The sequence below is a fragment of the Hypomesus nipponensis genome, chromosome 8, assembly GCF_054491055.1.
Source record: "Hypomesus nipponensis isolate SF chromosome 8, ASM5449105v1, whole genome shotgun sequence".
Lineage (NCBI taxonomy): Eukaryota > Metazoa > Chordata > Actinopteri > Osmeriformes > Osmeridae > Hypomesus > Hypomesus nipponensis.
In genome coordinates this window covers 10,551,534-10,565,222 of record NC_140368.1, presented here as the reverse complement: position 1 = coordinate 10,565,222, position 13,689 = coordinate 10,551,534, and the positions used below count along the sequence as shown (strand labels likewise).

The following is a 13,689-nucleotide window of genomic DNA, read 5'->3' as shown; positions in this document are numbered from 1 at the left end:
GTAGGACTGTTTGCACATTCTATGACTGTTTGAGTGAGTGAGTGTTACTCTGTGTGTGTGATGTGCTCCGTCTGTTCTTCCGAGGCGGGTGACATTTGCCTTCTCCGTGCACTTCATCATCCTTGTATTTCATCCTGGTGAGGGGAGCACACAGGGTCAAGTGAAAGGGCTGGCTTATTTCCTGTTTGATCAAAGATTCAAGGCCTGCAAATCTCCTCATGGGGACTTCAAAGCGGGGACTATGACGAAATATCTGGAGGGTGAAAGGTTTAGTGCACTTTATTGGACTTATGATTCTTGTGGTCAAAGTAAAAAATAAAATAGGAGACTAATGGGCTTATATCCCAGAGAGCACCCCCAAAACCTTGAAATCCAAACAGAGTTTGTGAGGGCAGGGAAAGATTATGCAAATGTTGGCCTCAATCTCATATTTTCCACATTCAGAAATGTTCTAACAACAGACGTTTGTGTATGTCCATCCACGCAGGGGGGAGAAGAACTTCCACATCTTCAACTACGTCTACGCTGGTCTGGCTGAGAGGAAGAAGCTAGCCCACTACAAGCTCTCTGACAGCAAAACCCCCAAGTAAGCAGAGGACAGCTCCTTCCTTGTCCCTGTTCACTACCGTAATTCACCTTCCAGTTTTAGATAGTCGTTGACTTCCCGGCACACCCCCTAATCTTGACCTTATTTGTGCATTTGTTTCTCTTATCTCCCCAAGGTATCTGTGCAACGAGCATATTAAATTAGGGCCTGACATTGTGAGCAGCACCTTCTACAAGGAGCAGTTCGATGCTGTGGAGCAATGTTTCAAAGTCATTGGTTTCACTCTGGAGGTACTGAACACTGGGTCAATTACTGATTAGTAGACCACATAATAGGTCTGGAATCAAGGTTACACACCCTGTCACACGGTTATACACAAAGCCTTCATCAGTGACAGGATCAGCGTTTTGTACGGTTTCTATGAGCTAGGGTTCAGGCTACATCTGGCACCCTGGGGTTGTGGATTCAATACTCTACTGTTTTAGAACGGATAGTCATTTGCATGAACAGACCAAGTTCAATTACATTCCTTTTTCAGGCGCAAATGGCCCATATGTATAGTACTTCATCTTGGAGAGGGGGAAATAATGGGGATGCTTGAATACAAAGGAAAATAGATTTTGATGAACTGATACACGCTGTGCAATGAGCGTGTCGGACGCCAGGCAGACGCCCTCTAAGAAAATGGATGCATTTTCAAGTTCAGTAATCACAGCTCACCCATAAATTTATGTAAGTCACCATGACGTCATGTTGTGAGCATGTACAGTCATCCTTGGACATGAGCACCCCAATAACACTTATGCCTGTGATCAGTGGGCACTTAGCTGGTGAAGCTAAGTACATCATCTTCTTCTCACGCACACAAATACATGGTGGATCTTAAAAGCCTCTCTGATGACAGGATCAATGCTAAACCGTGCTAGCACCGTAGCAGGCTCTAGAGAGAGCAGGGACATTCTGGGTTTTAGTGACACTCGTCAGCGTGCAATGACATATAGGACATGGCATAGCACAGGGGCTCCAGAGAAAGCAGACAGACACAGTGACAGAAATTCCACTAGTGCACAAAGGCTGTGATCATTTCATAATGTGGACCGTGACCACGTCTAGCAGGCATTCTCATAGAGCTTCTTTGTATGACATATGGTATTATTACATTGTTTGGATTAACTGCAGTCGACCACAGTCTTATACGTCATGAGACCTGTTCTCTGCCTTTTGATGTCTCAGGAACTGGGCAGCGTGTACAGCACCCTGGCAGCCATCTTGAATTCAGGGGACATTGAATTTGCCTCCGTGGTGTCTGAGCACCAAACCGACAAGAGTAACATCTCCAACATCGCTGTCCTGGAGAATGGTGAGATGGGAAGGTGGGGGGGGGAGGTGAGAAGGGGAGGTGAGAAGGGGAGGGGGGGCTTAGACAGTTAGCATAATGGAGAACGTGGTAGTAGGGGTGGTTGTATTACTGTCTGTGGGCGTATGTGCTTATAGCATGGCTCCCTGGGTGTATATCTCTGCCTGTATGTGTGCATATGTTACGGTTGATGTACTCTAAATTGTGTATTGTGCGTTTGTCCATCTGTATGTGTGCTTGCATACACGTCTCTGCATATACGTCTGTGTGCATGTGTGTGTGTGCGTATGCGTCTGTGTGTGTGCGCATGTGTACGTGTGTGTGTGCGCGCGCGCGTCTGTGCGTGTGTGTCCTCAGCGGCCTCCCTGCTGTGCATCCGCTCGGACGAGCTCCAGGAGGCCCTGACGTCCCACTGCGTGGTGGCGCGCGGGGAGACCATCGTCCGGCCCAACACGGTGGAGAAGGCGTCCGAGGTGAGGGACGCCATGGGCAAGGCCCTGTACGGACGCCTCTTCAGCTGGATCGTCAACCGCATCAACACCCTGCTGCGACCCGACAGCCAGCAGGGGTGAGGCAGCGAGGGGGAGGGGGGCGACGGGGGGGTCACGTTTGGGAGGAAGGGCGAGGGGGGAGTGTTTTGCGTGTGTGCGTACTCCTAAACGAGCCTCATTCCAGCTATAACTACATTAACAGTGGTGACTCATAATAAATCCTCTTTTGGCTTTCTTTTTTTTGCTGACCTCGACCAGGGAGGAGGAGGACAAGGGTCTGAACATTGGCATCCTGGACATCTTTGGCTTCGAGAACTTCAAGAAGAATTCTTTCGAGCAGCTCTGCATCAACATCGCAAACGAACAGATCCAGTTTTACTTCAACCAGCACATATTCGCCTGGGAGCAGGTACAGCTCCCTGTCTTTCACATCGTAGCCTCCAAAACCCCATGAATAAAGTCTTGAATGGGCGACAACCACCTGGGTAGCCTGTTTCAAAGTCCATTTTCACCTTGCAACTGCCTAATTTCAATCTGAATGGTGACAACACATCATTGTTTGTCACCTCCCACTTTACAGGACTCAGCAAGGGTGAAGTGCTGCCGTTTTGTCCGTTTTTTTGAAGGCAAGCCGAGTAAGGGGGTTGCAATTCCCCAGCGCTGGTCTCCTGGGGGTGCCGTGCCTCCGGGGCAGAGAACAGTTTGCTTATGTTAAATGCTTTAGTCTCACCCACAGAGACGCTTCATAAATCATCAGCAATGAGGGTCAATTAGAAGTTGGAGACAGTTAGTGTGGGACTGACGCTTACTCTGGGGTATAGTCTGGCTAGAGGCCCAGATATATACAGTTCTGTATTCTGTCAGCATGAAGGCTTTTCAAACGGCTACTGTAACTGCATCATTTACTGTCGACAGTATATCATCTATAATGTTCGTCCCTTCAAGACAGTCATCGGTGTACATGTTCTGTTTTGTGCTTTCATGATCCACGTAGGCATCTGCTGAATCGAATGATTTGGTCTGTATGCAGATGCCACATGTAGACGCTGGTGTTTGCCCGAGGGGTTTTGTGATTTATTAAGCGACGGGAATCCTTTCAGCAGCACTGCCATCCAGATTAGAAATATCACAGACGGCTCCTGTGTGGGGCCTCTGCTCCTGTGGCCTCGCCACGCCTCGCCACATCTGCCTCAGCGTGTGGTTGTTCCGGGGGAACCTGGTGGCCGTCAGGGCTGAGGTGCTTGTCCCCCTTGTCACATTCCCGGGGAGGGTCTGGGCGGGTCTTGTGGCGTTGCTGACCCACCGTCCACCCTTTCACAGGGGCTCGGCCTCATCTGAAAACGCGTTTTTTTTCTTCAGCAGGGCATATCTTCATCCTTGTCCCCCCACACACACACACTTACACACACCCTGTGGGGGTTTCTGTGTCCTTCAGGACGAGTACCTGAACGAGGATGTGGATGCCCGGGTGATAGAGTACGAGGACAACCGGCCTCTCCTGGATCTGTTCCTGCAGAAGCCCATGGGCATGCTCTCTCTGCTGGACGAGGAGAGCCGCTTCCCTCAGGCCACCGACCAGACGCTCGTAGGCAAGTCTCCAGTACAACCATCGACGCTAGTGCAACATCGAGCACCGCAACGATGGCATAAGGCAGGGTTAAACTCAACCGCACCAAGGCCTTTCCTGCGTTGAATACACAGCCCCTGGAGACACACTTGTCTTTCACAATCTTAGTTTACATACATTTTATTAAATGAAACTATTTAGCTCAATGACTTCAGTGGAGGATTTAGAAGAACCTCAAGGTTATTATGAAAATTGTGTAATGGAAATTGTATTTGAAAAATTACAAATAAATCTGTCTGCACAGCTGTCACTCATTGAATCTCGAATTGCTTGGAATAGTTAGTAAACCAGCCTGACCTTGGGTTTGTTATTGCAGAAAAGTTTGAAGACAACCTGAAGTCCAAAAACTTCTGGAGACCAAAGAGAGTAGACCTTGGCTTCGGCATTCACCACTATGCTGGAAAGGTGATTTTGTCCTGTCAAACATGTCTCCACCTGACATATATAAGCAGAGTGCAAAAACACAAGTACATCTGACTGAGTATGATCATGTTTTTCAATGTTAAATCTAGTTGGACTTGTTCAACGTATTAATTATTGATCTAATAACTTAAGGAAACAACATGTTATTTTAAATAAATCTCATCAAGTGTCATTCCTCACTGCACTGGCAGCCAAAATGACTTTTGTTGTATTCTTGCAGGTGATTTATAACGCTGGAGGCTTTCTGGCTAAAAACAGAGATACTCTCCCTGCTGATATAGTTCTCCTGCTGAGGTCCTCAGAAAATGAGCTGATCCGCAAACTGGTCACCCATCCTCTCACTAAGACTGGTAAGCACCCATTGAGGCAAATCAGCGTTTAGCATTTCAAAACAGATCAAACCTCCAGTAATTCATATGTTAGCTACTTTGAGAACCCCGGAATCTTGTAAGAGTGATTTACTTTGTATGATACATCCTACTTCAGTAGTCTTGCAAACGTTAAATGTTCCACCTCCTACTTCAGATACTTAACTTAATTTGCGTTAGCCTGTCTTAGACATTGCCAGTGACTGGACAAGTTAGGGGAGCAGTTTGTATTACCTGCAATGCTGAGTGAGAAAATTGTGACTGTGGCTCTTTCCAGTGCGATCTCAGGTTACTGGAAGCCAGGCTTTTGTTGCAAAAAGCTGGCCCTTCCAGCGTGAGTAACCGGCGTGTTCAAAGAACTTAACAAACTGTGATGAAATCAAATGGTCAGCCATGATTGGTTAATAACCCTTTAATGTCCCCCTAAAGCTGTTTTGATAAGCAACGGCCCATGACCCACTTCTTGCACCTTGAGGGCATCATGAAACTGACCTCATGAAAGCTAACATGATCAAATGCTCCATGTTCAAATATTGACTACGGTTTAGCAGTTGCTAACAGGAGCAATCTTTGATTTCTGCTACCTTCTCCTACTAAGTAGGAGTAATCTAATATTCACTCCCCCAAATCCCTCACCCACAATATTATTTATTTGCGGTTGACACCCATGTGATTGCCCAGAATTTTCTGCTTCATTAGTTTAAAATCAGATACATTCTGGTGTTGTTAAAACATAGTTAAAAAACATAGTAAAAAAACATAGTAAAAAACATTCAATTAAGCCAAATCTTTCACCTGGAGCAAGCCAGCCAGCTGTCATGGTCGCTTCAATGATTCTCATATCTGCTCTCTCTCATTCTCCATCTTCCAGGCAACTTGGCCCACACCAAGGGGAAAGCCATGACCACAGCCCATACGCTTCGAACCCCTCAGCGCACCATTAATTTTGCCAAGGTACTGGGAGAAAACAAGGAATTCATTCAACTCTTTCAAATATCTTCCAACAAGCAATTTGCTTGTTGGCTCTTTATGTCTTTCTTACTGTTGGATATATATCACATCCTGTGTGTATTCTGTGACACAGGCACCAAGGTGTATTTGACATAATGGATTGTGATGTTTTCTGTCCTGTCTAATCACAAAGCATGTCTTTCTTCTCTCGTCCTTTCTTTCTGCATTTCTCCATAAAAAGATGGGAGTACTTCCTTTGTTTAGTTCTATGTCAATCAGTGAGGTAATGGATGGCAAAGACCCTAGAATAGACGTACAGTAGATGTTTCTCCTCTGGACCCCAAGTATCCTTAGTGCCCTTTGGTTATTTACAGTGGTAAATTAGTCTAAGCAGTGAGACTTTGAGCACTCGTCTTTAGCCGTATGTGTGTGTGTCTGGCTGGTCTTTTGCTATTAGATTAAGCTCAGAAAAACTGTCTGCTTTATTTGCATTAAGCCCTTGGAATGAACTAATGGTCAGAGGAGGTTTCCAACAGTTCTTATCTTTTTGTATTCCCCTTTCATTTCCACCCAACAATTATTAATAATAAAAGTTAGCGTTAGTAACAGTATACAAAAGTAGATGAACTAAAAATACAAAGCCACTAGTGTAATTTGAAGTCATTGTCATTTTGACTAAGGTTTAGACTAGAGGCAATTTGTACACTTCACAGCAATATACTGGCTTTGAGGGGCTTGCGAATGCTTTTCCATTATACTGCATATTAAAAAATGTGACCCAGAAGAGCACATCAAAGGGTCTGTCTTTAAAAGACACTTGGAAAGTGAAAGCGACAGCCTGGAAACTTCATCTGACCTCTGGTTTATAGGTGTATTTTGTTCGAGAAGTTGCATTGCACTTGGCATTGTGACTAAAGCCTGTTAAAATTATACCAAATGTTCCTTACATGTGCTGTGTCTCAAGGTTAATATTTGTCTGTGTCCAAGATTAACATAAATTTCCATTTCTAATTTGCTCCAGCTGTATTGCTCTGCAAATGAGAACATTTTGTAATTATATATTTTTTCACGATGCCTATTTTTAAATGAGAAACAGTCCCCACAGTTTTTCTCCCCTCCAAGTATGTCTATCATCTGTCAAAGCGTCTACAGATTGAAGCTCTTTTCTAATTGACCATACGTACTGTAGGATGATTGCTCGAAGCAAGTTCTCAAATGTAGACTTTGCTCAGTATTTGGCAAGTGATTGTTTACACTTTTTATGCATCTCTTTTGCAGCCTTCATCTCGGAAATTAAAGCTCATCTCTGAACGCACACACACGCTTGCTGTGCCAGTTGAGCACAATATACATATGCAAATGGTGATTGGAGATTTTCAAAAAGAGATCGCACGTTTCTTTTCATTGATTTGACACAGTGATAACAGTGGTCGTGACCATGTATTAAAACTGTTTTTTATGTACATCAAATTTAATCTTAAATGAGTTTACGTAAACACTGGGCATTCATGGGACTCTTAAAAGCTCTCATTTTAAACATCCATACTTTCTCAAATTGATACATCATTCAATATCATACTTCTTCTGATATCAGTGACTGTGCATTGTATGGTGATGTTCTATCGAACATATTAACCCAAACTCAGTAAGCATACCACCAAAGGCCACACCAAAAAGAATGTACAATATGATGCTGTTTGTCTTCCCTGTCCTGTTGATAAGCTGTGTATGGTTGTACCAGGGGGAGCCTGGAGAGAGCAGCCATCATCCTAGAGAGACCACCAACATGCGAACACAGACCGTGGCTTCCTACTTCAGAGTAAGACACAAAAACAGCCTCTTTCCACGTAAATAACTGTAGTTTTTCCCCCTTACAGTAGCCGGATCTCGTGGTTAGCTTGATGAAGGGATATCTCATGTCGAATGGTTTCCTCCCCCTTCTTCCTATTCTCCAGTACTCTCTAATGGACCTGCTCTCCAAGATGGTGGCTGGACAGCCTCACTTTGTACGCTGCATCAAACCCAACAACGACCGGCAGGCAAGCAAGTTTGACCGGGAGAAGGTTATGGTGCAGCTGCGCTACACTGGGGTTTTGGAGACAGCTAAGATCCGCAGACAAGGATACTCACATCGTATTGTCTTTGCCAACTTCATCAAGAGGTCAGTGTGTTGTGCAAACATAGTCATTTAAGGGGCTGTGAATTTTTTGAAAAGTTTTTTTGTGTTCGTGGTTTTATCAATTTGAGTTGGCGAATGAAAAAAATGTGTTCCTGTTTATTGCTGTTTATGTTATTGCCATCTGTTATTGGACCACACAATTATACCTTTTTTTCGTATTGTATTGACTCCTGATATAATAATGATTGGACTTTTACAGATACTTCATTTTGGCTTTCCGTGCCCATGAGGAGCCGGCTGCCACCCCAGAGACATGTGCAACCATCCTGGAGAAAGCAAAGCTAGAGAACTGGGCCCTGGGCAAAACAAAGGTATGGTGACATTCAATTGAGTTGAATGTTAGTTGAATTTAGTTCCTGCAGGTCTAACAATAAATCATGAGTAAACAATAATAAACCTTATGCATGGTTGTGGCATAGATGAAAAAGTGTATCGTTTTATTCTAATTACGTATTGTTTCCGAATCTCAGGTGTTCCTAAAATACTACCATGTGGAACACCTAAACCTGATGGTGCGACACACAACAGATCGCATCGTTCTGGTTCAGGCTTACGTCCGGGGCTGGATGGGAGTCAAGCGGTACCGCCGCACCCTGGAGAGCAGAGAGCAGAGTGCTATGGTCCTCCAGTCAGGTCAGCAGGGATTATAACAACGTCTCATTTAGCAGACAATTTCATCCAACGCAACATACAGGCGGTATTTGAACTTGGTACCTTTTGATCCACAATCTGAAGCTATGCCACAGAGCTAATGTACATCCAGCCCCATGGCAACAGATACCTAATCCCTCTGTGAGAACATTGCCAATCAGGGTGAAAGGCAACCACGCAACATTATACCTGTGTTTATTTCTTTTGAACTTCTATCTCCACCAGCTTACAGAGGGCATAAAGTTCGGAAAAGAGTTGCTGATGATAAAAGCAAAGCCAAGTTTGAGGCCTTCATCATCCAGTTACAGGCTGGTAAGAACATGCTGGTGTGGCAAAACTTTTCCCACCACAGACTCATCCTAATGAGAGTACATTGCATGTCAGTGGAGGATATTACAATGTCACATTGTCCTATTCCTTAGTTTGTCGAGGATACCTCGCTAAAAAGATCTACAAGCAGCTGGTGGACGAGAAGAACAAAGCTGCAGCCAAGATCCAGGCTCATTACAGAGGACACAAGGAGAGGAAAAGCTTCAAAAGAAAAAAGTAACACCAACCAGAATTGTTCTACACGACACTAATTCATGACATACAATATTGATACCAGTGATATCTTTCCAATGAGCAATCTGTGTATTAGCCTGCAGTCCTAACATACTTTTTCCCAGGGAGGCTAAACAGAAAGAGAAGGCCCAGGTTGCCGTAGAAGAGGAGGTAAAGGCGAGTCCCTCTGCTCCTGGCGCCGGAGAGGAAGGTGAGGAAGACGAGGCCAAGGCTGCCGTGGTCCTCCAGAGTAACTACCGAGGCTACAAGGAGAGGAAGAAGCTCCGGGAGCGCCACAAGACCAGGAGCGGAGATGAGTTTGTGCTGCCGCCGCCCGCTGACGCGGAGCGAGACGCCGGCGGACAGGAGCCTGTTATTCCGGAGGAGGAAGAGGAGGATGACCCGTCCGCCGTCGTGGAAGGGAAGGAGCGAGCGGGGGCCGTAGGGCCCTTGGAGGAGGACGACAGCGACGACGGCACGGAGAAGGCCGAGGAAGACGAGGACGACGAGGAACACACGGAGGTGGGAGAAGAGATCGACGTCGAGGACGCCGAAGACGTCGCGGACGAGGGGGGTGCAGAGAAGGAGGACGGGGAGCGGGAGGGAGGCGAAGAAGAAGAGTTGGGGGCCAAAGAGGAAGAGGTCCACCCCGAGCAGGAAGCCAAGGCAGCGACGGTCCTTCAGAGCAACTTCAGGGGTCACAGAGAGAGGAAGAAGCTGGAGGAGGAAGGGAAGATCCCAGCCAGAAAGCAGAAAGGGAAGAGTCCCCCGGGAGAGGGAGAGCAGTCCGCGACAGAGCGCCCAGCTGATGGGGAGAAGACAAAAGAGGAGGAGACGCCAGGCATGTCGGCGGGCGGAGGAGAGCAGGGGCCGGTGGAGGAGGAGGCCAAGGCGGCTGTGGTCCTACAGAGCAACTTCAGAGGCCACAAGGAGCGCAAGCGGCTCGAGGAGGAAGGAAAGATCCCCAAGAAGAAGAAGAAGAAAGAGGCCGCTTCTCAAGACCCTCCGAGGGTGGAGGTCGTTCCGGAGGAGGAGGAAGGAGGGCCCGAGCCCCAAGAAGGCGCGCCTGCCGACGGCCAGGCCGAGGTGGACGAAGAGAAGGCGGCGACGGTGCTTCAGAGCAACTTCCGAGGCCACCGAGACAGAAAGAGGCTGAGGGCGGGGAGGGAAGGAGGGGAGAAGACGACGAGGGTGGAGCCGGTGGCCGAGGAGCCGACGACAGAAGACGACCGGGAAGAGGAAGAGCCGCTCGAGGTCACCGACGTCCAGCTGGATCACAAAGGGGAGAGTGAGTCCCAGACGGATGGGGACAGGTTCGAGGAGGAGCAGGCCGCCGTGAAGATCCAGAGCCAGTTCAGAGGCCACAAAGACAGGAAGAACCTGAAAGCCTCCAAGGCCACCGCTCAGAAAGCGGCGGAGGAGGTGGAGGACTTCTCTAAAGAGGTGAACGAGTAGAAAATACCCGTCTCGTGGACTACAGCTAGCAGCCACCTTGTGTTTTGTGAGAGGAGCCTATTCACACATGTTGTTATTGTTGACTTCTCACAGATTACGAAAGTTTCCCAGGACTACGTGAACCTCCAGCAGAAGCTAAACGAGATCATCCTGGCCCATCAGTCCAATCCTGATAGCAACGGCATGTTCGTGAAGGGAAACGCAGTCAATGGCCTTCCTGTCAAACAGCCATCAGGTAAAACCTAAAAACACTTCAATTTCCGTCTGCCCCTCAGAGCTGTGCCTCTTGTTCTGTAAAACAACACACAAGAAGAGCTTTTGTTATTTCCTTACTCGCTGTGCCTGGTGACGACTTTATCTTTGGACAACATGTGAGACTTGATTATATCACAAAAGCCTGGAAATGTCAAGTGTCAACACAGGAAGGCGCTGCTTGAAACAATGTGTCATCAGAAAGTTTTCTCCGCAGCTTGGATCCCTTGTTCATTAGATTTTCTCCGGTGATATGTGTAATTGCTTTGGGATGGCAGGCGAGGGAAGCTGCAGAGTGAAAGTTCGGCGTCTCGACGCTTTGTGCCAAATCGAGCTGGCAGATGAAATTATATTATCTTCGTGGGTTTACCAGGTGTCCAGGGAAAATGTAATCATGATGTCACCCATGGTTAGCTTGTCATAATGACTTTCCAAGCTGGAGACCATAGCATCCACACATTTATTATTTGTCCTGTGAGGGTTTTTGGGGGGGAGAACCGTCCTGCTACCACATTGGTAGGAGGGTATAGTTACTCAAAAGCACGCACACACGCCTGCATTATATAGTCAGTAGTTTGTGGTTTTGTGGCCATCCTTCCCAGAAGACAGGAAGCTGTTAAAGCAAGGGGGGGGGGGAGGTTGGAATGGGGTGTCTAACGAGCACATGTAACCAGGTGTATACATATGTTTGACCATGCATTGTACATACACACACACGACATACACACAGTTTACGTGATGAAATTCCCGAACCTAGGCAGGCATGCCCTTTAAAGTGCCACCCGTTGCCTGAAGACAGGTAACTGAAGGCTGAAGAAGGAGCAGAAACGTTTCTCAGCGCTGTTTTTCGTGATCATTTCTCCTTCGATTAGACACAGTCAATCAGCTGTCATCATGATTTTCTTGTTATCATATAACCATAACAGTCATAATCATAATATGTTACATGGGTAATGAAATAGAAAAAGTTATGGGATATGTCACCGCCACATTGCACCTTGTGGAAAAGGTCATGAAAATGTAATCAGGTTTCATAAGGAAATGCTCACACAATTGCTGCACACATTAATGTCGGACTTTCCAATTAGCTTACTTATTTCAGGAGAGGAAAATTATTGGTGACCTTTAAATAGACGCGTTCAATAATGTCAGACTTTTCACCCCTCTGCCAGTCAGGCACTGTCGGGACTTTCTGTCGTGCTATATTTCCTGTGGGACGGGTTGAATAAGAATAACAGAATCAAAGGTCATTGTTATGCAGATGGATATTGATTGTCAAGAAAGGAATATGTGATGTTCCAACCATGGAGGTGAATATTATGATATGATCACTTGTGACGAATAAATTGGATTAGCTGCTAGCGTGAAGTCAGACTTCATCCTAAAATATAATCCTCTACAGTCTACATCAAAATGCACACAATCACACAGTAAAACCACAACAATTGAGCACACATGCATGGACATTCACTTCTACACACACACACACACACACACACACACACACACACACACACACACACACACATACATACATACACACTAACATCACACTCAATACAATACTGAAAATTGAAAGTTGTAGGTCACCAAGGTGGCACAGTGTTTGACAGGCAAGAGGAGTTTTGATTGATCCCGGATCGGAAAATTCAAACGATGTTAAGGCCCGGGGTTAAATTCTGTAGGCCAGCTCAATGGAACACTAGCGCTCAAAAGGTCAGTCTGTGGTACTTTACACACTCCATTCCCTCTCCTAACCACCAATCCATCCTTCTATTCGCTACATGCTCATAGTAAAACTTCCTAGAAACATGTAATGAAGCGCATCAATCATACTGTAGCAACCAGAGCTATAGTGCACATTGTCTGGAAAGAGAATAAAACTGCACTGCCGTTGCCAAATAAACTGCTAAAAATAATATGTAACCCAATGTTGTTGTTACATCAACATGGTTCATTAAGATAGTTAGTCAATGCCAGGTTACACTGTAACATGCTGCAGCAAACTCTGATGCACTTCCTGTTGTTATTTGCAAGCTGCCTGCCTTATAAGTCTAAATGAACCAATCGAGCAGCACAGAGTCCCTGTTGTGCGGAACAGTGGGAGGTAAATAGGGGTTTCCCAGCAGGGACTGAAGCACCTCTCCATGCCTCCTTTAGGAGAAGAAGAAGGCCTTTTCTAAAGTGTTGAAGGAAAAGAGTCACCCAACCACACTATTATGGTCCCATCAATTCTCAAGTATATATTTTTTGTGATAATCTGTGGGTATATATGATAATATATACTGAATATATAATATATAATGAAAGTGTATGTGTCATTCATGCACTGATGTTGATTTTAACAGTTAAAACCAATGAGTTAATTGTTTCCTTTTCTTTTTTCTTCAGTAGATTTGAAGGTACAGAGAACTCCTCGCAGAACCCAGCAACCAAAGACGCTGAACACTCCAGAAGATGCCACGTATTACAATCTGATTCACGTGAGTCTCTGTCTAGCAGTTTAGCAGTCCAAAATACTACAGATGTTTGCATTCCAGAGCTAATATCAAAATCTATAGTAGCTACTGTATTGACATTCACAATATGAATGTCAATGAGAGAATTCATTGTTCTAAAGGAGGGATTTAGGCATTAGATAAGATTGCATTTTTAGGATGTAAGTTAATTAAATATTAATAGTTTCTCTTTTTTGTGTTGTTTTGCCAAGTTAACAACAAGTAAAATCCATTAATAAAACTCTCTGAATACACATGCAAATGTGAACTTGACTCATGGTGACATTAAACTGTCGGTTGAAATATTTTCACCTGATATTTTCAGCACACACTAGCAAAAGTAGGTC

At 45.6% G+C, this 13,689-nt stretch overlaps 1 protein-coding gene across 3 annotated transcripts in view; it reads left to right on the top strand.

Moving 5' to 3' along the window:
* The window catches only part of myo3a (myosin IIIA), a 40,507-nt gene that overhangs the window by 23,993 nt on the left and 2,825 nt on the right, over positions 1-13,689 (top strand). Inside the window, exons 16-35 of one of the 3 annotated variants that reach the window (XM_084702912.1) lie at positions 488-586; positions 723-837; positions 1,781-1,907; positions 2,262-2,472; positions 2,654-2,804; positions 3,831-3,984; positions 4,339-4,427; positions 4,666-4,795; positions 5,685-5,767; positions 6,682-6,684; positions 7,506-7,583; positions 7,720-7,925; positions 8,143-8,254; positions 8,414-8,576; positions 8,820-8,906; positions 9,017-9,140; positions 9,263-9,711; positions 9,772-10,580; positions 10,686-10,827; positions 13,236-13,327. In XM_084702912.1, the coding sequence (XP_084559038.1) occupies positions 488-586; positions 723-837; positions 1,781-1,907; positions 2,262-2,472; positions 2,654-2,804; positions 3,831-3,984; positions 4,339-4,427; positions 4,666-4,795; positions 5,685-5,767; positions 6,682-6,684; positions 7,506-7,583; positions 7,720-7,925; positions 8,143-8,254; positions 8,414-8,576; positions 8,820-8,906; positions 9,017-9,140; positions 9,263-9,711; positions 9,772-10,580; positions 10,686-10,827; positions 13,236-13,327 (3,424 nt within the window). Of the gene's footprint in view, positions 1-487; positions 587-722; positions 838-1,780; positions 1,908-2,261; positions 2,473-2,653; positions 2,805-3,830; positions 3,985-4,338; positions 4,428-4,665; positions 4,796-5,684; positions 5,768-6,005; positions 6,048-6,681; positions 6,685-7,505; positions 7,584-7,719; positions 7,926-8,142; positions 8,255-8,413; positions 8,577-8,819; positions 8,907-9,016; positions 9,141-9,262; positions 10,581-10,685; positions 10,828-13,235; positions 13,328-13,689 lie in introns of all 3 variants that reach the window. The other 2 variants (XM_084702911.1, XM_084702910.1) reach the window with 2 other exon arrangements.